The 27,245-nt window shown below is 41.7% G+C and overlaps 2 protein-coding genes across 2 annotated transcripts in view; both read right to left on the reverse strand.

Moving 5' to 3' along the window:
- Positions 1–325: 325 nt before the first annotated feature.
- On the reverse strand, positions 326–20,697 carry wapla (WAPL cohesin release factor a). Its single transcript, XM_061837242.1, has 20 exons — positions 20,418–20,697; positions 18,534–18,909; positions 16,928–17,609; positions 15,199–15,506; positions 13,687–13,817; positions 11,728–11,823; positions 10,994–11,194; positions 9,041–9,177; positions 8,254–8,365; positions 7,951–8,181; positions 7,740–7,851; positions 6,875–6,972; positions 6,578–6,654; positions 6,304–6,482; positions 5,443–5,558; positions 5,131–5,361; positions 4,511–4,721; positions 3,333–3,421; positions 3,103–3,198; positions 326–2,045 (listed from the first exon to the last, which is right to left on the reverse strand). The coding sequence occupies exons 2-20, from the start codon at positions 18,874–18,876 to the stop codon at positions 1,980–1,982; spliced, it is 3,516 nt and encodes a 1,171-aa protein (XP_061693226.1). The 5' UTR covers positions 18,877–18,909; positions 20,418–20,697; the 3' UTR covers positions 326–1,979.
- A 2,278-nt stretch (positions 20,698–22,975) lies between these two features.
- Positions 22,976–27,245, reverse strand: part of LOC133509356 (serine protease HTRA1A-like) — a 41,889-nt gene continuing 37,619 nt past the window's right edge. Inside the window, exon 10 of the mRNA XM_061836193.1 lies at positions 22,976–23,650. Within this exon, the coding sequence (XP_061692177.1) occupies positions 23,482–23,650 (169 nt within the window). The 3' untranslated portion in view covers positions 22,976–23,481. The remainder of the gene's footprint in view (positions 23,651–27,245) is intronic.

Consider the following 27,245-nt stretch of genomic DNA (forward strand, 5'->3'; position numbering starts at 1 on the left):
TCAGAAGGGTGACAAGGAGTGCTGTAGCCTATTCAAGCTTTTTTTTTGTTAGCATTAGACGAGCAGATGTATTCTTGAGGCAAAGTTAGTTGTTTGTTGGATTTGCAACTCAATTCAGGCAGATGTGAAAAAAAATAAATCACAAGTTGGGTCAGTGTATCGCAAGGTGCTATTGTAAATTTAATTTTATCAAGTAGATGACAGCATGAATTGCAAGTATCTTAAAGCCATTTGAATAATGACTAGCGTGTGTAACGTGGAAATGGAAGATTGGCAATACCGTGTTGGTTTTTTTTTTTTTTACTTTTCCAAAACTACACAGAAATGGGTACAAACATTTTATTTTTTTTATCACTTGCTTCTTTTTTCCAAATGACAGAAATATTGTAGAAAATAAAAATATCAGCTTCAAGGTAAGCAGGGAGGGAGAAAAGGAGGTAGAAGGGGTGCGGGGGAGCAAAAGTAGTCTAAGCATCTTTGTCAATGTTCATCAATCGCCTATGTACACCAGTATTTACATTCTACAATTCCATACATAGCTGACTTTCACAAGGTCAAAGTTCATAACCGAGGGGTGGCTGCCCATGAGCCGACCGGGTGAAGTCCACCTAGACGGGCATGACTAGAATGACAACAGGTGGGAAGGGGATATAAATATGTGTGTGGTGGGGGGGGGAAGCTTGTGGACAGATGGCTGGACATACAGAAACCAAACCCTTTTCAAAATAGATCGTTTTCCTGACATATAGCACACAAGCTATTAAAAATATTCATCCATTTTCTTATACCGATTGTGCTATTGTGTGAGCTGGAGCCTATCCCAGGTGTGACAGGGTAAGACCGGTCGCCAGCCAATAACAAAACAAGCATTAGCATTCAAACCTAAAGATAATTTAGTCTTAAATTAATCTGACATTTATGTTTTTTTGGTCTACGGGCAAAAGCTTGAGCACACCCTGATTCAAACCCGGAACTCCTGACTTCACGGCAAATGTGCCAACAAACCGTTCACTCTGATCACGCCAAAATTAATTCATACCGATCAAACTTGAGCCAGTTTTGGGTTTGACATGACGTTGCGGTTCAATGACCTAAATATGCATTCATTGTGCTCGCTTTCTCGTTCGTGGAGGATGACGTCACTGACGAGTGGCTAAATCCAGTCTACCGTGATTTAAATATAACCAGCATATTAATGTGTAATTTTGAGTCCATTGCGTCTCAAGTATGTCCAACCACTGACGTTAAAATCTGATTTTTTTTTCCCAAACGCTACAATAAAAATGAGCGAGAATTAACTTAAATACATGATTACAAATCATTAAAACATGACGCACGCAGAAATTCACATCTGGAAGGTTAAATTTCATTGTGAGAATATGAACTGTGTAGCTGGATTTAAATAATCTAAAATACACACACTAAAATGTCCAGATTAAGCCAGTATCACTCAAAAAAGTCCAGATTTCATTAAAAGATCATTCATAAAATACAAATGAAAGGCCCTCAAAATGCGAATGGGGGAAAAAAAAGGGCAACGTGAGAACAAATTCCAAAATACATAAAATAAAGACCCCCTTGAAATTCACCTGCAAACACGAGGGCCGGTAAATGCATGGAGACATCATTGCAACATGCATGGAAGTGATTGTTTCGTCATGCTGGTCAGCGGTATCACTCTTGGCTTTTGACATTAAGATTAAAAAATGAAAAAGGGAACAATCTGGGAAATTTCATTCATTTCCTTTTCCCGACATTCCGGAACATTCCCGCCCGTTGTGGGCTGAGGGGCCAATCTCGACTGTGAGCGCTGGCTTTGGTTCAGTTGTGTGTGACTCGCCAGGATCAGGGGGAGGAGGGAGGCCCACGGGGGCCGCCACACCCCAGTGACCCGTCCTACCGCCGCACGGTTCTGGGCAGATGACCTGGGATGTCCCCTTAGGGGTGTGCGGTCGACGTGTTACTCTTAGCGTCCACTGTTAGCAGTGCTCCAAATAGTCAATGACGCGGGAGATGGACTTCTGCCCTGTGGTCCCCACCGCGCACTGTCAGACACAAACCACAGCACACGTTCACATGGAAACTTGACAAGAACGGAAAGGTGCCAGCGGCCTTAACATCAAATCAAGTTGGTTTGATTCTTTATTAAAAAATAAATAATTTTAGATAAAAAAAATTAAAGCACTTCTGATTTTAACTTTTTTTTTCTTCCTCATAGAAAAAAATGTGAAAATTATTCTGCTCATCTTGTCATGGGAAATAAACTTTTTTTTTTTTTTTTTAAGAAAACGCTTGTTGGAGGGATCAGAAAAGTTGCATAATTTTCAGCACGGACTGTGGTTTTGTAAACTTGGTACCTTAATTTCCATCCTATAAAACGGGATTATTTTCACACGGTTTCAACCTTGCAGCTCATGCGTTGATGCAGCTAATTTGTGCATTTTTTTTTTTCTAACGGCCGCAAGGGGGCACTCGAGAGGAAAAGGTAAGAGTGAGAGCAGTGGAATATATGTGCCGAGGAAGTGATTTTTACCGGTATGTTTTTTTTTTAACTGGCCCTGTTAGCCCTGCGCAAGCATTAGCGCTGCACTAGCGTGTTTCTACCGCATCTCAGTGATTTAGGTATGTTTTTTTTTTTTTTAAACCGGCTCTGTTAGTGCTGTGCTATCGTGTTGCTACTGTGTAGCTGCCGCGGCTGTTTTTTTTTTTTTTTTTTTTTTTTAAACAAACTTTCCTTGTCCTACCGTGTTGTTGCTATCTCAAGCTAAGCTACGGTATTAAAACTTTGTGTGCCGTCTTTCTTTGTAAATATCTCATGTTTCAATGTGGTCACTTGCGGCTTTTACACAGATGCGGCTTATGTACCAAATGGTATTTCCTTTACAAATGTACTGGGTGAGGCTTATAATCAGGTGCGCTCTGTAGGCCGGAAATTACGGTACTTAAACTGTATTAGTGACACTGTTCACAACTCCATTCTTAGTGGAGGCAGTGCATGTCAGCGGGGATGTGGTTCAATCCACGGCAGTTGCTGAAATGTTTGAGGAAATTATCTAATTTAAATTGATGAAATCCACCAATGAATACAACGTTGGCACTCACAGTGAGGTTCATGAAGCTCAAGAACTTCTTCAGCATCTCAGTCATGATGGAGAAGTCTCCTTTGGGGAGGTGCTCTCTCACAGTAGTCACGTTCACCTGTGGGATCGAAAAGCGAGTGATGGCAGATTATGTTTACATTTGAGAAAAGGATTAACCAGCATCTTGTATTTGACTGCAAAAATTCAACTGTTTCTGCAAACAACTGTGTGCATGTGTTTGTGCGCATGTACCTGACTGCCTTGGCAAAGGCATCCCAGCAGCAGAGCCGTGTAGGAGGCCACAATGCTGTCCTCCATGTGCTTGCCGGCATGCTGCAAAGCTTCAGCAAAGCGGGGGGGGGGAGAAGAGGACCTTTTATCAACCACACCACATCGCCCACTAGCCTAGATACAACCGAGAAGTGTAATTCCACACACAGGTTAAAACGATGAAATTGGAGGGTAAGCATGAATTGAGCAATTCTACAACTTTTCTTCACTTGACCTTTCCACAAGTGTCAAGAAGTGGGAACGGGAATAAGTCACTGGCCATCACGATTTTAGCAACAGGAGAAATGTTTGCTGTCAGAAATCAGTCAACTGCTGACTTTTTCCCAGAAAACTTCAACCACCGCAAGACCATACATCAGTTGAGCAGAGTCCACAAATACTATATTTAACACCAAAAGCCTTTAAAGTGATTTCAGTGGTTTGATTCTGAATATATTAAATCTGTCTCAAGTGCTGAAAATGTGCAAAGACTGAGAACAACCAAGAAGTGAACTATTGAGATACAGCATTCAAGTTATTTTCACCATTTTGTCTTGATTTTTGAGGCGTGGCTGAAACCGCACCCAAGCACTTCAATCAGAAGCACCATCATTCCGGAGGACCCAGCAGCCAGTCTGCTCACGAGCCCACTATTTTATCCGGACCCGTAAATGACAGGTAACCAAGTGAGGCGGTGTATTATTGGATGCCGCCAGTCCTCCCAGTCTGCTCACCAGTTTCCTGAGGTCGCAGTGTACTGGGTTTGCAAACTAGCGCCCGCTAACACACAGATTGAAATCAGCCAACAAATTACCGCCGCTGCCGCACTCGATCATGTGCTGTACAGGTACGCTTCACACAAAGTTAACAGTTTACTAAACACAGCAGCACACGTTATTCAGGCTACGGCTCACACTTCAGACATTTGAGAACGTATTGAATTTTTATTTGAGTGACAGGTGAAAGCCGAGCGGGGTATGTTTTCACGACATCCAGCAGACACAGCCTACAGCAGCAAGCAACGTGTAGGGGGTCTACTTTTCTCCATGTAATTGTTGGCGTGTGTATCCCGTTTTAGGAAAAAAAAACCCTATAAATCACTCAACCTCTCAAGCCGCAAAAGTTAAAAAAAAAAACAAACAAAAAAAAACTAAATCTACCTTTGTTTAGGTCCAACTCTTCATCCTCGTCCTCTTTCTTTGGATTTTCCTGTTCAGGTTGGTTGCCGTCGGGCTCGGCCGCGACCCATTGGATCTCTCCCATGGTCTCCTTCCACTCACCGCTCTGGTCCTGGGGCTTGGGTGCCTCGCTGATGAGGTCGTCCGTTTTGGCCTCGGCAAGGATGGCAGCTCGCTCTCTCTCCAGGAAGAGCTGTGAAGGGAAGAGGTTTAAGTATAAACCTAACACAAACTATTTTTTTTTTTTTTTTGGGGGGGGGGGGTGATTAAGCTTTAATCCAATTCTAAAACATTTTACACAAATGTTTTCTAGCTCCACAAGTACTAGCACCATTAAATTTCATTAGCATATGGGCCTACATGTTCATCAAAAACAAGAAAAAGGTATTATTTCTTAAAATATATATTTGAATGTAAGGCCAATGCAACAATAACCCCAACTGGAACATTAACAGTGGTCTTAAATACATGACAATAGTTATTAATATGGAACTTAAAAGTGAAATACAACTGAACTGTATTCAGCCATAATCCTTCAGTGTACCACCAAAAGGCTGCCTGCATACCACACAGAAAATTCCCTCCCTAAATATTTTCACTACCTGCACCAGGGCAGCCAGAGCACCAGAGGCCTTGGCCTTCTCCGTGTCGCCTTCCTGACTCGTGGCCTCATTTGACGGGGCCGGTTCTGCCGACGCGTCTCCTTGCATCGAGTTAGCTGGCAGCGTCAGGCTGTCTTCCAGACAGAAGTCATTCATGTTGTACTCCATGTCCACTAGATAGTGGCGGTTTCTGGAGCTATACTCAACCAAATTGATGAGCAGGCCCAGACCCTGATCAAAGATGCACAATGCATGCATTTAAAAAGGTACCAGTCAGTTGAGATGACTATACATGAACTTTAAACCCCTTACCAGCACTCGTACGTCGAAGCGCTGTTCCTGCGGTATGAAGCGTGGAACCCGGAGAACACAATTTAGCGCCGTAACAATGAGCTCTTTCTGTTCACCCGTCTTTGTACTTCCCCACTCTGTTGGAAAAAACGTTTTTAATTATTTTTTTTTTTGTATTACAACAAAATTACCCTTGTCCCTTTGAAATTTTGCTAATTAGTTTTATGTCATGTCATTATCCAAGGCGCTTATCCTCACAAGGGTTGCGGGAAAGCTGGAGCCTTTCCCAGCTAGCTTCGGGCAAAAGGCAGACTACACCCTGAACTGGTCGCCACTCAGTCACAGAGCAGATATCGACATCACTGAGGGGAATCGATCCCACGCTGCCTTCACCAAAGGCAGGCGTGTGTACCACTACACCAGTGACTTTAATTAGTTTTATTTCCTTATTAAAGTTTGAAAAGAACTAACTGATCAATCAAGGTGTTTTACAAAAAAGATTTATAGTATCCATTAATCCATCTTCTTTGCCACTTATCCTCACTAGGGTCGCAGGGAGTGCTGGAGCCTATCCCAGCTGTCAATGAGCAGGAGGCGGGGTACATCCTGAACTGGTTGCCAGCCAATTGCAGGGCACATGGGCACAATCACACCTAGGGGCAATTTAGAGTGTCCAATTACTGTTGTATGTTTTTGGGATGTGGGAGGAAATCGGAGTGCCCAGAGAAAACCCACGCGGGCACGGGGAGAACATGCAAACTCCACACAGGCGGGTCCGGGATTGAACCCGGGACCTCAGAACTGTGAGGCCAACACTGTACCAGCTGATCACTGTGCCGCCAGATTTATAATATAGAATACATAATGTAGCACAGTATTTACCATTGTCATGAGTCAGGTTGAGCAGCACGCCGATAACGGCCCTCATGCAGTCCTCCACCGCCTTGCCCACATTGCTGAAGCTACAATGGGGTAACATGGCGTCTGACTCCCCCGACAAGGAGCTGTTGTTCAAGGCTCTGCTGTACCGCTGGATCATATCCTCGCAGTAGCACAGCGCTCTGAATACATGGTAGGGATGTGCGCAACAGTGTGAAAACTATTTGAATTTAAATGTGAAGAGGCATTCAAAGGATTACAGTGTTTTGGTCCTCACCTTGCAGATGAGACGATGAGCTCAGAGTCCTTGTAGGCAATTAAGTAACCCTGGTTTTCCGGATTCTGCACAGTCACCTGTTGGTCACCAGAGGTTAAAGAAAGAACACCAATTAAGGGTAAGTACAAGGAGAGGAGTCAATGCATCTACTGATATGGTGAAAAGCAGACTTTGATGGGGCTGAGCAATCCTCAACTTGATAAAGAAAAAAAAAAAAAAAACCACAATCAACCATGCATGGTTTTACCACTCAATTTGGCTTTGAGGGTGAAGCTTGACAGGAGGCCTGCCACTTACACTTTCAAGCACTCTCAGACATCGTTCCGCTCCCCATAAAGATGCTACGAGGCTCTCCTTGTCGTCGTCTTCGCTCAGGTTTTGCACACACTCTTTCACTGCGGAAAGAACACAGTGAAGAATGAGACAACATAATTGGCACATCCAAGTTAGCCGCTTGAATAACTCACACTGAATAGTAGCACTTGGGCTGGATTTACACTCCAGGTCCGAGTGCCCGGCTCCAATTTAATGCTTCTCTCCAATAGGTTTGACTGTCTACTTTTGCATGAACATTTCAAGTGACATATATCCGATATGACTCTCTTTCCACTGATGGAACGCATGAAGCATCAATATACAGACTTGGAACGGATTACGCTACTTACATGTAAAATGCGCTTCTACTTACTAACCCTAAATGTGCCCTCAGTTATCAGTGGAAGACAGAGGTGGGTTTTTTTTTGGTTTGTTTTTTAGATTAAATCTGTATATGATTTATTTTTAATGGCAATGTAAAGAGTTTGAAAGGTTTTTGGATGATAATTCATAATTTATGGTTTTTAATATGAATACAGGTAATTATAACATTTTTTGGAAGGGTGTCGATACACACCAGACCTTGATCCTATTCCCTATGAATCGCGGGGATTACTGAGTTTCAATGAAGTTATGCCTGGTTTGACCAGGTTTATTTGATATGGTGCACTGGGATGTATTCAATAAGTATTTGATTATCAGCATTTGTAAAAATACTGATTCCAATCTGAAGATAAATTCCAGCCATTTTTTTTTTCTTGACACTGCCGTGACATATTTGAATTGTGTCACCTAAAGGATGCAGGGTCCAGCCTAATGTAGAATACCATGAAATTTTTTTACGTACCTTTGTCTACAATGTGGTCCAAACCTCCCAGGAGTCTCAGTTCTTCTTTGAACCAATCACCTGCTCTTTTGGATGTTAGAGAGAGCAACGTTTCCATTGCAAGATGGCCTGTCTTCAAAGACAAACAAAAAGAAAAGAAAAAGGACATCATCAGCCCAAAACCTTCTTTTGATAGTTTTGTCTTCATTTTCAGAGACTTGCTCCAACTCACTGTGATATTTTCCAGGTCCAGGTGTTTGTTGTGCACCGTCTCACACAGTTTCCTGATCTTTTCCTTGACCTTGGCCACCTCCTTGGCAGTGAGCTGGTCTTGGTGAGCAGAGTAGTCCTGGTCGAGCTCGAGCAACTTGATCATCAGCTCCAAGCAGGCGCGGTCCAGGTCCATGTTGAGGCGGTCGCGACTCAGGATGTACATGAGTGCCGCAGTGCAGAGCGCCAGGTTCTGAAGGATTGACAGCGAAATAAACATGGGAACCCGGGGGAGACAAGAAAGACAAGAGGGCTTGCTACAGACCGGATGCTGTGCTGAGTCACTCAGCATTTTGAAGACCTGCGCCACCTTGCCTCTGGCACGCAGATGCATCCTGAAGCTTGGCATGGCACACCGCGTGGCCAGGCTGATTATACTGGAACCGAGAGAGGGGAATGAGGTGAAGCAAATCGTCTCTACACCTTCTTTGAGGAAATTTACAAGCACATAACCAGGTTTGCATATAGTGTTTTAGGGTGAAAGTTGCACTATAATTCTGTCAGTGGCGTAGTTTGATTAAAGTCAGAAATGTTCTTAAGACCCCCAGGAACTGTTTCAGGTTATGAAAACTACACAATATGTCTCCTCCAATGGTTTACATTTTTGTCAGTGTAATAGGCACTTTTCAAATTCCCAGCATGAATGTTAATGACAGTCATATTACAGCACATGCAGGAGCCAGGTATCTTTTTGGTGACGCTCCAAAACCAGGGTACGTGCGCTCGAGCTGGTGAAATTATATTATTCCTGAAAACCCTTTCAAAAATCTCAGACTGTTTCCAAGATTCAATGAAGCAGTGAGAGTTGAAGGTTATGAGCTTTGGCATGCAGGGCGGGTCACTTTCTATATTGGAGACTATGCAGCGACGCTGACAAATGTTAATTGAAAACCACTTGCACCATTCAATCAATTTAATGAGATACTTGGCACTGATATTCAAAGGTAGAAGTAATGTGTCACAGGCGATAAGTGGGGGAAGAGGAGGGGGAAAAACACATCCTTGAAGGCAAACTCATCGTAACTGAGAAAGAAAGGTTTTACTCTGCTTACCTAAGGCATCTTGTGTTGAGCGGCTGACTGCTCTTCAAGCCCGTCTCCAGGTACTCGAAGTCGTCCGTGAACTCTTGATTCTCTCCAAATTCCACCACGTCGTTGAAGTGCTTGACGTGCTGCACTACTGTGTACAGCTGGCGGAAAAAGGGAAATGAGGTTAATTACAGCTCATTGGTAAAGCGGGGGCATCTGCCCAGACGTGCCATAGGCTCTCGGGGAAAACCTTATTCCTTGTCTTTTTCCAGTTTAATGGTGCCATTAGTGGCAACAGTGGGGGTAATGCACCTTATGGCATTCGCCAAGAGTGGCCACGGGTGCATATGGTGTCAAACATGATGGATTTACTTTACTTTTAATAGTTTAATAAGCAATGTTTGTTTGTTTGCTTGCTTTCTTTGGCTTGAAACAACAGATACAGGAGTGTTTTAAAAGGCACGAAGTTACCAACTAGTCACCAAAGTCAGGATACTTTCATGGCTCATTTGCTTTTTTTCAAGGGTGAAATTGATTTGTGGATCTTTGCAAACTCTTACAGCACCTTCTTGAGAAAACGGATGCATAGCGGAGATGATTATTTGAAGACATGAAAAGAGTTGGCATAAACACACAAACGGCCAGAAATCTGCTTCATAATGGCAGATTTTTTACTTTCAAAAGCATCCACCATCTAGAAAGTTGTTTTCCAGGCATTTATTGAAAATCCCAGCACTTTACTATTCACTTTGAGCCTTTTGCAAGCACCCCATACAGATAATGTTTCTAAGAACCAGGACTGGCAGCAGTGAAGTATGTTAAAAAAAAAAAAAAAAGCCCCCCCCCCCCCAACAAATCCTCTATATGGGGTGCAGAGTGTACATTACAGCAAAAAATGAACAATTTCAGCAAACGGCTGCAAAATAACAGAAAATTTTAAGGGGATTTAAATACTTTCCGTACCCACTGTAGACTTGCAGAGGTCAGTGGGGTTGGCAAGTGCCTCCTCCATGTTCCTTGTGAGTGTTTTCATTTTGTATGCAACCATTTGTTCCAATAAGCAGCTGAACTTGTATCTGAAACTCGCTCAACTCAAATTTGGAACCGCAACACAAAACTAAGCAAGATTGACCAAGCAATTGGGTGTAACTCGAGAAATTTATAAATTCCAGGTCCCCCTGCAGTAATAACCAAGTTCTCGTCACTTGCTTCCTTCCAATGCCGTAGCGATGCGATGATATTCTGCGTTTCCATAAAAATGAGCCTAACCCTAAAATGTGATTTCCATCGGTGTGCAACAAGTGGATGTTACGTGTAGTATAATTCTGTGGCTGGACCATTTTCAATCATTTTTCAATGTTATCTTAAGTACTGTCACTCACAAAAAAATTGAATGTGATCCAAACGGTGTGGAAACTCAGTTACAAACAATTATTTACAATAAAAAGTACCTCTGGTTACACATGGTTTACAATCTTGGCATGGGTGCATGAATTTACTTTGCACTTTTCCCTCCTACTGCGTACCCATCATTGGCTTTGTGCTTCAGTTAACTTTTTTTTTTTTTTGCACAAAATCCCAGCAACGTCCTGCAAAGCAATGCAAAAGCTGCACTTTATTGCGAGAGGTGGTGGCCATTTTAGGTGAGCAGTAACCACAGTGAACGTAAACATTGCAGTACCCAAAAAGGCTAAGAGACAGCATAGTAATTTGCTTGTAAACACAATGATTATCAATTATGTTTTCACCTATTTCTCCATTGTACAATATTTACTTTTATCCAAAACACAATCAAAATAAGGTAAATAAAATTTAGTTCTGAAGCTGGAACGAATGAATTTCATTTAAATAATTATCGATGGAAAACATTACCCCGCTTTACAATTGTCTCGGTTTGAGAACGGGCTCACGGAAAAAACTACCCGAAATTTCACTGTAATAAGTCCATCGTATGCCCTACAATGGGTTACAACTCACCTCTTTGTGCTCCTTCCTGCACTTGAGAGCTGTGACGATGTCCTGGTAGGGTCGCGTGGGGATGGTCTCTGATTTAATGACTTTGGGCGGGGGCGGAGGGGCTTTGAACAAGCTGTCATCTTTATGAGAGTTGCTGTCCTTGCTGCTGCCACCGCCACCGCCACTGTTGCTGCTGCTGCTTCCACTACTCGATAAAATGGCCTGGGGGGGAGGAAAGTCACAAAATTGGTTTAATGACATGTCCTGACAATTTAACGCAGCTGAATAGTCCGTTACACAAACAAGTCCTTAATAAGTGTTTTGAACAGATGAGGTAGTGCAAAGTTGAGGGCAACTTTCGAAAATCCCAGTTGACAGGGTGCAATTTGCTAGTCCCCAAGTAAACATTGACTCGTGTGGGGAGGGAGGGGTGATTTAAACACAGCATTTTTGTAAATGGAAGTTCACTGTCAGGGCAAGCAATTCTACTTGAAGCGAAAGAGACTAATTAGAGCAATTAAAAGCAGGACTGTTGACTACTGAGAGACCAATAAACAATATTCCGCCTTCTGCTCACGATGCCCAATGGGGGATTGTGTAACAAATAGTAATGATTCCATAATGCGGCGCACATTGTGCGCTAAACAATGGCACACGCATCTTCATCATCTCAATGGCGCACTAAGTGCCACGTGATTAATGCTTGACGAAGCAAAAATGGGAGCCAGACAATTTGTTGAGCGGCGGCGCTTTACCGGAGCCGTTTGCGATCGAGAAAGGGGCGGCGTCGGGATCTCTTCGGGCTCTGGTTGGTTCCAGTGACGAGCATTGTACACCGCTTTGGCAGGGGACTGAAATAGAAGAATTAGTGATTTTCATCAAAAAATGACATGCAGCAATACACCATAGTGGAAACGTCAATATCACAACTGAGGATGTTTGATTTGAGACAACTCTTTCGAAAAAACAAATGCTTTATAAGTGTCAAACATATCACAAAAGAGCAAGCATGACTCTAACTTCAGCTCAGTAAGACTTTGACTACCTTTAGATGTGTATTTTGATTTTTCTCACTTGACGTCTGTTTTATTGACGAAAGCATACTAGACGTTTGGTGTCGACCCTGAACATTACCCTCAATGGAACTCCATACCCTAGCATTACTGTCCTCCATGGGTATTTGCACCACACGCCAATGATCTATCATGAGTGTCAAACTTCCATCATTCTAGGTGGCCTATTAAAGCAAATACAGTGTTGTCTATTTTTTTCCAAAATGATTTGTCATTTTTGTCCATTCATCCATCCATCTCTTTTGCCACTTATCCTCAAGAGGGTCGCGGGAGTGCTGGAGCCTATCCCAGCTGCCAATGGACAGGAGTCAGGGTACACCCTGAACTAGTTGCCAGTCAATCGCAGGGCACATGGAGATAAACAGCCGCACTCACAATCCCACCTAGGAGCAATTTAGAGTGTCCAATTAATGTTGCATATTTTTGGGATGTGGGAGGAAACTGGAGCGCCCGGAGAAAACCCACGCAGGCACGGGGAGAACATGGAAACTCCACGCAGGTGGGTCTGAGACTGAACCTGGGACCTCGGAACTATGAGGCCAACGCTTTTACCAGCTGTTCCACCATGCCACCTAGTCCTTTTCCTTTCACCAGAAAAATCTCCACTGGAATTCAATTTTTTCTTTTAACAGCATTTATTTTCATCAAATCCCTTAAGATAAAATGAACAACAGTCAATACTAAATTATTTACCACTACCTAGTTGTGATTTCAAATTCAATTTGTTCTTAAAAGTATACACTAATAATCAAGGTTTGACACATTTTCTTATGCTATTACATAAGAAACCAAACAGGCTCCAAACTTAGCATAACCACAATGTGAAAAATGTGTTTAAAACGTTTTAATGTTTAAGCATATGGGTTGTGTAAAAGTACAAAATGGTCTTTCTATATATGTATTGGATTTTCACACATTGTTGGGTTGGTCTGGAATCTATCCTGTGAGATAAATAAACAGGGGTTCAGTATAGTTACATTAACTTTATTTTCAATGGCAGAAGCTCCTCGTTAAGTAAAAGTAAATTGTGCTCGACGGGGTCCTGGAATGGACTGCGTTCAAATTCCGACGTTCTACAAACATTGCCACAGATATAGCCTGTAAAAGACAGTGGAGTTCTAATTCATCTAAATAAAGCGCTGCAGCACTGAACCTAAGCTTTATTGTAGTAAATTAACACAAAGCAAACACATATTGTACAACGCAATCAGGACAGTGGGCGCGATCCAATGACTGTTTGGTACCCAAGCGCCACACCCCCCCCCCCCCCCCCAGCCCCCCCTTTGAGCAAAGCACTTCCTGAAAATGACAAATTCCGGTGTGGAATTATATAACGCATCAGTACTGTGGGTTTTTGTGTGCGCGTGTGAGGCGTAGCAGAGACACAGAATAAAAGAAGACAGACCACAAAAAAAATACAACCCAAAGCCACTGCAGAGGATAATAAAGATAAACAGGCTGTGCCGTGAATGCAACACGGCAAACTGGAGCAGAATAATTCAGATGAGGCTGTCCATAAGATAATTTTAGCAACGCAGATGCTTAACCCATTCTTAATCATGCAGCTGTAATAGGTTAAAGCCGTGCCCTCACCAATTAGATGAGGCCATACAGGCAGATATCACAACATGACATACAGACCTTTTTGGGCCCACTGAAGATCTTCTTGTAGCCGCTGCTGGGGTCTTTGGACTTTTCGTTTTGCTTCCCTGAGCGTCCTTTTTGACCCTCTGTGCCCCCCGGACTGGAGTCATCGGAGAAGTCAAAAGTGTCTGCGGGAGGAGCAAAAGCGATGATGGAAAGTGGCACTAAGAACAGTCATTTGACATGAGCCCCGGTAGCACAATATGAGGACATTGTTTCTATGTGGCAGAAAGGAGACGACTCGTTTTTCTACAAACTTAAGCAATGTCTTAAAATAACTGAATTCCATCCCAACCAATGCAAATGACTAGAGAACAATGAGCCATGAAGGTCTGAACCAGACTGGCACCTAATTTGTGTATCGAGCAACACTGCAGCCCTGCTTAGGTGCTGACTTTGACATGATAGTGGTTCTGTGGTAAATGGTCGCTCTACAAGGACATACTGCTACTGGGAGCTCAACCCCCAAATTATTTGTGTAATTTCACAAAGCATCATAGTGCACGTCTGCAAGACAGTTGTGAGGCTTGGGATTTGAATCTGGAACTTTAAAAGGAAATAACACGATCCCTTCAATTGGTAGCATTCATTCTGAGTGGACCATAAAGGGTAGTGGTTCCTCTTGTGAGCACAATGAATAAGTTAAAGTCCATGTTCTGTAAAGCCCAAACCAGGCAAACTAGACAATAAGACATTATGTTTTATTTGTCATGTATGAATATGCATGAAGTGGTTAGAATGTGGAACAGTGGATCAGCTGGAAAGCGTTGGGCTCACAGTTCTGAGGTCCCAGGTTAAATCCCGGACCCGCCTGTGTGGAATTTACATGTTCTCCCCTTGCCTGCGTGTTTTTTTTTTTTTTTTTTCCCCGGGCACTCCGGTTTCCTCCCACATCCCAAAAACATGCAACATTAATTGGACACTCTAAATCGCCCCGAGGTCTGATTTTGAGTGTGGCTGTTTGTCTTGACGTGCCCTGGGATTGGCTGGCAACCAGCTCAGGGTGTAACCTGCCTCCTGCCAGATGACAGCTGGGATAGGCTCCAGCACTCCCACGACCCTCGTGAGGATAAGCGGCTAAGAAAATGGATGGATGGATGGATGGTCCACATGTCTACCTCAGAGGTCTGAGGTTCAGAGTTTTCAGATCATGACTCCAGCCTAGCTGTGTGTGGAGACAGTATGTTTTCATTGGGCTTAGCAGGTTTTGTCCAGCTTCATCCAACATTCCAAAAAAAAAAAAATGCATGTTAGTTAGCATTTAAGAATAAGCTGCCCATTTGTTTCAATGGCTTCTATATGTGCTCTGCGATTGGCTGGAAGTCAGTCCAGCATGTATCGCACCTCTGGCCATAAGTCAGCTAGGAAAGGCTCCAGTTCACCTAACCTGAATGAGGACAAACGCTACGGAAAATGGGTGGATCTAACTTCACACTTCGGTGTGTGTATAGTATTTGTTTACAAGTAATTGAATAGTGTCTTTCCCATAATAATAAAGTCGCAGTTCACCTGTATTGCTGCTGGCCTGGCTGTCTTGGGAGTCACTGGTGTGGGGGCTGTCCACGGCGGAGCCAAGAGCGACCAACGCCGCTGCGGATGTCCTGGCCTTCTTCTCCTTGACGTGGGAGCTCTCGTCATCACTGTCGCTCTCACTGAGGTCGTCGAAGCCAAAATACTTGATCTTATAGCTGCTCTTCCCTCCACCGCCGCCTTCGGAAATCCCGTCGCCCTCCTGGACCTCCGCGTCCTCGAAGCCAAAGAACTCCAGTTTTGACTCGGCCTTGGTTTTCTTGACCTTGACCTGAGTAGTTCTGAATCTACAAGAAATGGTTAAGTTTAATTGCCACAAAAGCACAAGGCATCCACATTTCCATACTAATATTATAGTAACCCCTCACTAGATCACGCTTCATTGTTGTTAGGGCTGAGTGGTATGGCTGAAAATTGTATCACGATGAGATCCGTGTGAAAAGTGTCCTGTATGATCTAATAACTTATTTCTGAGACTCGCTACTACACATCACAATAGCAGATCAACTAATAATTGTATTTATGGGCGCCTTTCAAGCCCTTTTGGGTCATTTTCAGCCAAGAAGTTTCAGTGGCCAATTTTTGGGTGCATCCCTCGGATTAATTTAGCAATATGAATAACATAATGATGCAGTGTATTATACATATGTAGTGTATTGCAATTATGAAGCGGGAACAAACAATTCAAACACAACCTGTCTGCTCAACCCCACCCCCGTAATTAAAAAAAAAAAAAATGACCACGATGCACCAAGTACTAAAAATTTTAACAGAAATATACATTTAGAGAATTGTTCTTGGGCCTGAAATGTAGTCAAATTGAATTTAAGTTGTTAAGATTTGATGAAAACTTCCCCTCCCTTATCATTAAAAAGCAGCCTTTGAATGGATGAATGTCTTGCACAACTACTGTAATTTCCGCCTGAAAGCCGCGACTTTTTTTACACGCTTTTAACCCTGCAGCTTAAGCGGTGATGTGGCCAATTTGTGCATTTTTTCCGAATGACCACAAGGGGGAACTCGAGCAGAAAAGGTAAGAGCCCGGTGGAATATATGTGCCAAGGAAGTGACTTTTACCGGTATGTTTTTTCTTTTTACTGGCCCTGTTCGCGCTGCGCTAGCATTCGTGTTGTGCTAGTGTGTGGCTACCATGTCTCAGTGATTTAGTTTTTTTTTTTTTTTAAACCAGCCCTGTTTGAGCTACTGTGTTGTTGCTATGTTAACCAAAGCTAAGGTATTAAAACTTTGAAAACTCTTTCTGTGTACCATCTATGTAAATATCTCATGTTTCAGTGTGGGCAATTGCGGCTTTTACACAGGTGCGGCCTATGTAGGTACCAAATGGTAGTTCCTTTACAAATGTACTGGGTGAGGCTTATAATCAGGTTCACTCTGTAGGCCGGAAATTACTGTAGATGCATCTTTTTCTCCCCATTCTGAAAAATAAGCACCGTTCCAGCCCCCAATAATCTTAGCTTTAAAAAAAAAAAAAATACTAAAAGAACAATACAAACTGGTTGGATGACTTACTGTACGTACTGTAGCATTGCGATGCTAAATGTATCCCTTTAAGGGTCATGGCCTATTGAGTGACATCGGCAACTGGAGTTTGGTTGTGTGAGCTGTGGCCTTCAGCAGCTCTTTGCAAGTGTTCTCTGGGAACTTTATATATCAAGGAGTTGTATAATAAAATTTAATCTCTTCTTACCTTTGAGGTTTAGGCTGCACATCTGACTTCTTCTTCATCTGTCCCGCATCTCCAAGGTCTGCAGGCGTGGTTGGCGTCACCAGCTCTTCTACACTGCGCTCAATGGAGTCCTGGATAGTGACGTTACACACCGACACGCAGGAGGGGTGCAGAACCGTGTAGTCACGGACCCTCCCGCCTCCCCGGCCAGCCGGCTTGGCCGTCGGCCCCTTTGTGTTGGCAGTGTTTGAGCTCGCAGAGGCAGAAACGACACTGTTGGCTTTCTCGGGAGCATACCCCACTTCGGGGGTTGCGTCAGCGTTGTCTTCTGGGAATAGCTTGTTAGACCGACTGCGTGGCTGGTATTTCTTACAATTTGAAGCTCTGAGAGTGAACGGCGAAGGAGGGATGTTGTCCACCGGCTCCGGTGGAGGCACCTGCGCGGGACTTTCTTCTACTGACGGTGGTGCATCATGATTAGACGAGGAGGTGGTCTGGAAATCTGTGCTGCCGTCTGGAACGTCACCAGACTGCACGATGGTGGTTTGAGGAGCGGAAACTGTTCTATGAGTCCCTGAGGAGTTGTGAGCCATGGGGGATGACGTGGTTGACAAAGATTTCATGGATGCCGGCGCCTGGTTGCTGTCACTTTTGTACCACGCTTTGTTATTTTGAAGACCCTTTGCATCAACTGCTGGCTTGCCTGGGAACACGCAACGAAAAGGAACATTACAATTTGGGACGTCATAACTGCAATACTTTTTGAAAAATACACCTCTTAAAGGGGTCAGGTGAAAATGTACTTTTTAAATGCTTTAAGTAGCCAGTGGTGAATTCGCACAGACCATTTATTTGCACTGTAAACACAAAAAAGCAAACAGCTCCTGCTCTAGAGGGAGTCTCGAGTCTCCAGAAGGAACTAATACAAACAATAAAAAAAGGCTTTGCTTATCCCTTTTGATTTGATTTGAAAAAAGTTGCTAAAGGGGTTATGAGATCATTAAGTTGGCAAAACCGATAAGCTCACACATTGTCACAACATGCTAGCTTTGGCCCACATTGTCATACAAACAACAGCCATTCTCTGCATTTGCATGAGACAGAATCAGACGAGTGATTTCCACCAGTGTTACAAGTGGATGTGAAGTGTCCTGTAATGGTTTATCTTTTGTGTATTTTAGCAGAAGAACGTCAGAGACCTTTGTTTAAAGACATCTGAGTACTGTTTCAAAGAGTAGCCTTTTTTTTTTTTGCTACCACCACCATCAAATTGTGATGCAGGGCAGTGTTTCATGTGCTTACACCTCAGTACAATACGGCAAAGGCTTGACTAACCATCTAGGAATAATTGGTGTCAAGCAAGTATGTTGAAGTGACATCTTGACATATCTAACCCTATATGGTGGGGGAGCTAAGTTCAGCCTGGGCTATTTGTGAAATTCTAGAGTCTTCGCTGTATGCACACAAGTACTTCTCGTGTTTGTTTTTATCTGTTTAAATCAAATTATCAGTCAGATATTGATTTATAAAAGTGAAGATGTAAGGCTTGGATCATAGTTTGGGGAGTGTTTGCATATTTTGTGTTTTTATTTTGCTCTTCATAGCAGAAATTGTTTGCTGGACTTACTTGGAATATCTGCCATTGCACTTGCTGTACTCTGTGCAGCAGATGTCACCAGAGGGACGTTTTCAGCAACCGTTTCGGTCACGCTGCCCTCGTCAACACTTATAGACTCGTTGTCACTATCAAACCCAAACGGGTCGTCCCCACTGTCGCTGTCCTCCAGCCGGGGCCTCTTGGATTGCTCGTCAGCCTTTAAATGAGGCCTTTTGGACCCCAGCTGGGCCTTGTAGGTGGTCTCGCCCCATTTGGTGGTGAGGGTGGGCTTCCTGTTTGAGAAAACTTCTTCGAACTTGGAATTAGCCTCACCTCCCTTGCGGTTGTACGTTTTACCAAATCTGGATGTCATAGTGGTTGTTTTATGTTACATATTACCTGTCAACTGAAACACACACAAAGTTGATGTTAGGCATGTTCAATTCCACTTTAATTATATACATTTTATACAAGTATGAGTGTTCAATTTTAAGTACTTTCACTAAGAAGTACTCTTATTAGTAGTATTTTTGATGTGTAAAATTTTTACAAACATAGTGATATATGATTGTGGAAAAACTTTCAGACTTTCAAATGATGATTTGCTGATGTGCCATGCAGGCGCATTGTAGCTGGAACAGAGGCAAGGAGAACATACTCTATGTCAGACATTTTTGCTCTAAGTATCGGTGATTGGTAGCCTTCACGAATACCCGATACCCCATCCCAGGGTGACATTACGTGATAATTAGGCGATGAATAATGTATATTGAATGGTTGCACATGTTAAAATCAGTGGGAGAGGCTCAGGCTGACTAATTAATTTGAGGAATGTTTTATTTCCCAAGAGGAAGCACTTTTTATTCTTGCTTAATTTGAAAACTTACCCAACCACCATTTCATTAAGTAGGCTATTTTTTAATAACGACAATCGAGGCATTCAGTGTGCCAGGATTGGAAAACCATCAACAGATTTTATTTACTGTGTGTGAAATGATTTTGCAGATTTTTGGGTCTAATTTGTTTTGTGAGAACAGTACATCTGAAGATGCGGGGAAAGGGGGTGGGAATTAAGCGAGCCCTTTGTGATTTTAGTTTTAAAAAGAAGAAGCGACTTCTAGCTTTTCCGTGTCTCTAGCATGATTGGTGTGGGAGAGTTTATGTGCCAGAACCAGTTCTCGATGCAACCATCCCATTTTTAGCTGGCAATAGATGCACTGACCACAAAACAGCATATCCATTTAATTTTTTTTTTTAAAGGTGTGATGGCAACCAGTGCTTTTAAGAAAATGTTGAGGAATAAAATGCAGAATGGCATCACCCCTGCTGCAATTTTAACCAGGAAAACCCCTGATTAGTTTTCACATCAAATCCAAACCATTAAATGCAAAGACATAAACATTTCTTTTACTTCTAAGAACGTTGGCGCATGATAATGCCGGGTGAAGAAAAAAAAACAATGTGCATTTTTTTAAAAATTACATGATATAACTTATTCGTTTATTATTATTTAGTGTGACAGCGTTCAAAGTTAGCCTAGCTCAGCTGCTAAGCAGACACAGCTTTCAACACGTTTAGGTCACTCTTCTCAAGACACGTTTAAAAAAACGCGTCATTTAGTTGCGCTTTAGTAAGACTAAACTTTCAGATTTTCGCAAATAAACTTTAGTCCGGTTAACAATGAAGTAACCCTGCGTGCGGGACAGCAGGTTGTAAAGTTCACATAAAGTTAGCAGATAGCCGTTAGCCTGGTGTGCTATAGGCTAGTTTACACTTCGTATTTGGCCACACAAACCATCGGAAATGTTATGTTCGAAACGCTGCGTGGCTAATAAATGAGACAAAAGACAAAAAATGGGGTGATGTAATCACAACGTTGCTTAAATAAGCAGTTTGGTAAGTCCTGTGTGTTACCTTTCAACTCCGGCGAAGGCTTGTTTGTTAGCCAGCCGGCTAGGCCTGATCCCCCGAACCAAGCGCGTAAAGTCCGTCTCGCGGAGTGGAAACAGCGCAGGAAACACGTCTCCCGAGCGGTAAACACTCCCGGGGAATCGACGGGGAGCGAAGAAACTAAGCTCGAGTGTTCAAAAGCGATCTAAATATAGTAGATACTGCCCACATTCGCATTTTGAAGCGCCACTGGCGGCCATTGAAACATCCCCTCCCCTCCTCGGTTTGCACAAGTGAGACGTAATGTGGGACTCCAAGACGGGGGATAGCCAATCAGGCGCATCGATTTGCCTCACGTTGCAGTGAACTCGAATCTGATTGGTTCAAAGGAAACCGTGACCATAAATACTCGATAGAGGGCGCTAAAGGACCGTGTGAAAACTTGAACTTCAGCTGAGGTCTTCTGAATGATATAATAGCCAAAAACTTGTCACTATGCAGGGTTCAAAATAACATTATATTAATAATATTGAAGTGTTTTTTTACTTGTGGCGTTCCACGTTTTTTTTTAACTCACATTGTTTTTTTGTGCTCTATTTTCATTGTATTTTTTTGTAACTATGATTTCACTGTTGGCTTGTCCTATTGTTTGAAAATTTACTTGAGCTCCAGTCCACTAGTTCTACTAGTTCTCACTAGTAAGACGACTCAGTTTTTGTGTCTCGCTAGTAAATGTAGTTGTGCAACTAAGATGTAAAAGTTGGTTGACTAGTGTGCAAAAAAATGACACTGTACTTACTGTAAGGCAGTGGAAAAACGCTACTAGTAAGTTTTTTCTACTAGTGCGTTGTAGTCGCTCTCCTAGGGGTAACCACTATAAATGTGCCACAGATTAGTGACCTCCTGGACACTACTAGTTGCACCAAAATGTCCTCTAGTTGATATGTATTGGAGTTCATCCGAGTAGAGTTACTAGTGCACCGCAGTAGTTTACTAGTATGGTTACATTGCATCATTGCTGAACAAAAGTCGTACATACTCGTAGTATAAAAACATCACTAGTAAAACACAGTTCTACTAGTGCATCTTAATTATTCTACTAGCATACTGAATTGTCATACTCGTGGAAAGCGTACTAGTACATGCACTATAAATTGGAGTGGATTTCCATACTTGTGTGGTTCGGTAATAACATTAATTATTCCCATTTTTTATTAATAATACTTGGTTGCAGTTCCATCTGTAAACCATGTAATGGCAGCAAAGGCACCAAATCATCTTCCTGGCGTTACCTTGGAGTTTCAAACCACAAATATGTTAAATACTAAAGATTATGACACATGCCTGTGGGCCACTTAAAACATCTATAAAGTATTGTTCCGTGTGGACGGAAAAAGGAATACAGTGAATAGCGGTGATCGGAAGGTCATCCAAATGTGTGCGGTCGGCGAAAAAAAATGTTGAATTGGGTGGAGGGAGCTTTTGTTTGGCTCTTTTTGTTGCAGAGCCCCTCGCTCAAAGCGAGGCGATGCAGAGGTCAGAAAGTTGCACTTAAACCTTGGCTGCGCACATCCAAAATGAAAGCAGAGATTGGTGGGTCCATGTAGACCCGTTATGAAGGCCACAAAATTCACTTCTAGCCTTATTGTGATGGATTTGTGCACAAGAAAAGTACGTGGTAATTTTTATTTATTTTATAATCATTTTTAGGTTATTGTGAGTAGATAAATTTTTAAAAATTTGTTTTTAATTTAATTTGGGTGGTTCTGTGTAGATTCTGTTTTGTTTTGTATGTATTTGAGCTATTTTAATTATTATTATTATTATTATTTAATTATTTCACTACAATGATTATTTGGGTTCTGGAAAAAAAATCTGATTTTATTTAAATTGTTTCTATACGTCAAAGCTTTTTTTGAGTAATTTTTTATTTGTATTTATTCGTTTAATTAAACTAAAATCAATATTTGGCTTGTTTCTGGGGTTTTTATTTGTATAACTACTGCATTTTTCCCATTTTGGGTCGATTTTATTTACTCAATTTAAGAATGTTACCTTGGAGTCATTATTGAGTTTGTTATGGGTAGATTTTAATTGCAGTGAATAAAATCGAATTAGAATTATTTAGATTTGGTTGATGAGATTTTATTTGAAAAATATTTGTGTATTCTTTATTTTTTTAATTTAATTTGTGGTTGTTATAGGTAGATTTTATGTGCATTTAATAAAATCAAATTATATTTATTTAGATTGTGCTGATGCGACTTTATTTGGAAAATATATGGGTATTTTTTACTTTTTAAATTTATTTTGTGAGTGGTAAGGGTAGATTTTATTTGTATTTTTGATTTGATATTTTTCATAATATTGATTAAAATAGTTGCTCTGTGTGTTTTTTTCATCTTATTTTAGTTGTTTTTGATTTTGTGCATCATTCTTCAAGTAATTGTTCCAATTTTATTATTTATACATTTTTAGTCTTTTTTTGCATAAAAAATAAACGATTTTTTTTATTAGACTTATTTATTCTACATTAATTTTGACATTTTACTTCAATGTGAATTCTATTGAAAGCAAACCGCTTCAAAAAGGCAAAACCATTTATTTCCATCAAACGTGACGTAATCCACAAAATACTCTACAGTACTTTTAATCCATTAAAAAAAGAGGTTAGAACACAATATTTATACACATTACTGTAGAAGTGCTCAGCGAGTCTCTAAATAGCTACAAAAGTGCAGAGGAAGGCCTGACTGAGCAATAATATTAAAAAGAGAGTAGACAGACAACAATAGCTTCTTGTTTGTTGGTGGTGATCCCAAAAGAGTAGAAAAATGAAAACCAACCAACCCACATGACACATGCACACACACGCGCACACACGCACACACAGGAAGTACAGCGTAGCTTTTTACAGCAATCCGTACAGTCGCTGATTTTTCAAGGCATAATCGCCAGAACGTTCCGGAATCTGGCAACTCACAGGAGGATGGCGTGGCCGTAGGATTCCCCCCACCCCCTCTACGACCACCAGGTAGTCCGCTGGTGATGAGTAAAAACCTGGCTACACTTGGAACTGGAGTGAAGGTCAAGGGTCAATCTCCACGGGAACGACGGTGAGGATGGCGTCCTCGTTGCCGCGGCGCACCACCACCTTCAGGCTTTTGTCCTTTTTGACGGCGGCGCTGACGTCGTTGGCCGTGGAGATCCGCTTGCCGTTGATGGAGATGATCACGTCGTGTTCCTTGAGGCCGCCGCTGCAAGACACGCAAGGAAGAGGGCGATGGATGGAGGGACAGATGGAAGTAAGTGCTTTGGCTCATCCACAATAATAATTATGTATTTTTATTGTGTCCACATCAACCACAACTCTGAATTGATTATAAAGTTTATATTGGTTTAATTTTTTAATTTGATGATCATTTAAATGCTTGAGTTTTTAAGCTTAAACAATACATATAAAGCTGTACTACATATAAAGTACCAAGCACTGTACAATAACCACAGCTTTGTAGCTGTTCTAAGTTATTTATCAGGGATGGAAATTAGTGTATATTTTTAATTTTAATTTTACAAATATTCTAATTTCAGGGAATTTTCCAAATATTTTCCAACAATTTTGCTCTCAAGAACAATACACATGGACCTTGTAGTAACTCTAGAATGTAATAAATTTTTTAAAATTAAACACAATTAATACATTTATTTTTTATTACACTCTCCACATAAATAACTCCTTATATTTTTAAATAAAAATATATTGTTGGAGAAAAATGCAAAAAAAACTCATTTCATTCATTTTCAAACACTCATGTTCCAAAGGCAACAGGAATTTGTTAATTGGTATTTATTTATGTATTTATTTAACTTGTCATGATTAGAGGCCCTGTAGCTCAGTGGTTAGAGCACTGGTTTGATAAACCAGGGGTTGTGGGTTCGTATCCCACTGGGGCCTCCACTCCCTGAGAAGGGTTGCGTCAGGAAGGGCATCCGGCGTAAAAATTGTGCCAAACATATATGTGCGTTCATCTGAGATGACACACGCTGTGGCGACCCCGAAAGGGACAAGCCGAAAGAAACTTACTTACTATTTAACTTGTCATGATTACATTACACACAGTGATTATTAATCTGTCATAAATGTGAAATACTGTACTTATGGGGAGACATGTTTAAATATTTAATTTGTATATATTAAATTCTACACAATGGCTACTCTGTATGAAATATTTTTTAAAAGTAAATCATCTTTGTTGGCACTGCCACAGTTTTGGTGTTCATAACTTACTTGTGTCACTAACTTTATAATACAGTGTACAATAAGATGATTTATGGGCACTATTGCTCCTCTTATTTCGAGCGGTAATGGCATGAGGTTGACGTAATGTTTTGCTCATCCATGCATGCATTTATCCGCTCTCTTTGGTCTTGAGGATTAACACTTGCTCGGAGGACGTTCACAATGACGCAATCAGGGGAAAAATCGGACACCCGCTCGCGCATGGAATAAACCTAACATGCGGAGTCGGACAAAGGATGGAGTTGGCATATTAATAAACGAATCCCGACGCAGACGCTTAATGAAGGGGTTGTTTAGAAAACACGGAAAACCACACTCGTGCTCGCGCACACTCATGAACGCCACGAGAGATTCTCTTGTAACAAACACATCTGTTCTCCAAACGGCATGTTTTAGGAGGGTCTCTGCAGCGAAGCTGAGCATAACACCCAGGGGGATCCAGGTGTGTGTGAGAAATACTTTTTAAATTGCGAGTAAACATCTGAGTTAGCGAGGGGGGGGTGGGGGGGCTGCTGGCATTTTCTACAATGGGCAGTCCTTTTATTAATCACCATATCCTGTTGAAGCTGGAAAACTAAAGAAAACAAATAAAATCGCCATCCCAAAGTTTTGGCTGTTTGAAAACTGCAGTTGATTTCTTTGACGTCATACTTGGCGTGCGGCAAACGCGAGTGACGCACGTTTTTGATCGCAACGTCCGCAATCCCAGTGCCCTCTACTGGCTAAAGAAGATTTCTATCCTGTTCCTCTCTCATACCATAATTACAAAAGCGTATTGCTGCCACACCACATAAAAAAGGTCGCTACCACGTTATAACGTGATATGTTTCAAGTTACAACATGATATGTTTCACGTTATAATGTGGTTAATTACACTGTATAATGTGAATAATTTCATGTTACCCGTTATAATGGAACTCGTTTCACATTACACTGTTAACGTTATAACATGATATCCTCTGCGTTATAACATGATTCGATACATAACAGCTTGAAACATTGTTTTTTATCTTTTGTTTGTATTTTGTGTATATGTTGTGTACATCACATAGTACAGTTTGTGTTCCACAAAAAAAAAAAGTGACTTTGAATTTACTTACAGTGAACATGTAGGTCAGTTGCATATAATTAAAATGTGTTAACATATCTCTTCTCCTGAATTTTATAAGGGAATGTTGTGGATAATTACATAACTTTAATCCAATCATTTTAAGCACATGGAAGCAGAAATGAAGTTTTTTTTTTCTAGTGTTAATTGCACTTTTGTCAGGTTGGCACCGTAAAGGAGAACACATTCTAAATGGCCTGACCTGGTGAAATAAAGTTTAAATAAAAATAAACATAAATGATGCTGTTCCCAGTAGTATTTATTTCCCTTTAATTATTAAGTATGTTTATAATTAAATTTAGGTGCGCAATTTACTTCTAAAACGTGGACTAGAAACTTCGGGGGATTTCACATTATGTTAAAAAAACTGTCATATTGTATAACATTTAACTGGATTTGTGTGACATTAAAACTGACTTCATTGACTACATTCCTTTCTTTATGACCCAAGACATACCGTAATTCCCGGCCTACAGGGCGCAACTGGTTATAAGCCTCACCCAGTACATTTGTAAAGGAAATACTATTTGGTACTTACATATGCCGCAGCTGTGCAAAAGCTGCACACATTGAAACCCACATCGAAACAAGATATTTACAAAAACGGTACACAGTGAGTTTAACGCTAGCGCCGTCCTGCTAACGCTAGCGCCACGCTAACAGGGCCGGTTAGAAAAAAACAACATACCGGTAAAAATCACTGAGGCACGGCAGTAACACGCTAGCACAGCGCTAACAGGGCCGGACCGGTAAAAGTCACTTCCTCGGCACATATATTCCACCGGTCTCACGCTTACCTTTTCCACTCGAGTCCCCCCTTGCGGCCGTGAGGGAAAATGGACAAATTAGCCGCATCACCGCATAAACCCCAGGGTTGAAAGCGTGTGAAAAAAGTCGCGTTTTATCGGCCGGAAATTACGGTATTCATGTAACTTCACTGTCCACTCTGCAACGAGGTGGCTTTTCTTTTTTTTTTCTTTTCTATTCTATTCTTTTGCCTTCTATTCTGAGAGTTAAGTGTGCAGTGTGTTAAGGTGTAGGGATGTCTTCTCGGTGCAACACTGCACCGCGGTTGTTTTAAATTCACTTATCCAAATGAGAGCACTTATGTAGGTATACATTACTTTAGTTATATTATTATGTTATATATCATTACGTGTTATTTTGAGACTTGAATAGCGGTGCCAAAGGCCTCTTCCAAGGCTATTACAACTTTCCTCTGTAGCCCAACCGGCTAATAGAAGGTTCTCTAAAGTGAGCCCACGCACTCCTCTTTTAAAGCATCTAAGTGCACCACAGATATGTTATTGTGCATAATAGCGTGCATAATAGAGACTAATGAGGCCTGGTAGGGCAGAGACGGGCAAACCGCAGCACGGAGACGAACTCTCCTGCATGAGGCTTCGGAGGAATCGGCTGATCTCAGCGTCTGTCCAAACTTCCC

This window comes from Syngnathoides biaculeatus, chromosome 12 (assembly GCF_019802595.1).
Source record: "Syngnathoides biaculeatus isolate LvHL_M chromosome 12, ASM1980259v1, whole genome shotgun sequence".
Lineage (NCBI taxonomy): Eukaryota > Metazoa > Chordata > Actinopteri > Syngnathiformes > Syngnathidae > Syngnathoides > Syngnathoides biaculeatus.

Coding starts and splice junctions, on each gene's coding strand:
- wapla (XM_061837242.1), bottom strand. CDS start 18,876: ATGACATCCAGATTTGGTAAAACGTACAACCGCAAGGGAGGTGAGGCT. Junction 11,195..11,727: donor CTCGATCGCAAACGGCTCCG/GTAAAGCGCCGC, acceptor CCTCCCCCCCAG/GCCATTTTATCGAGTAGTGG. Junction 6,483..6,577: donor CTCATCGTCTCATCTGCAAG/GTGAGGACCAAA, acceptor CCATGTATTCAG/AGCGCTGTGCTACTGCGAGG.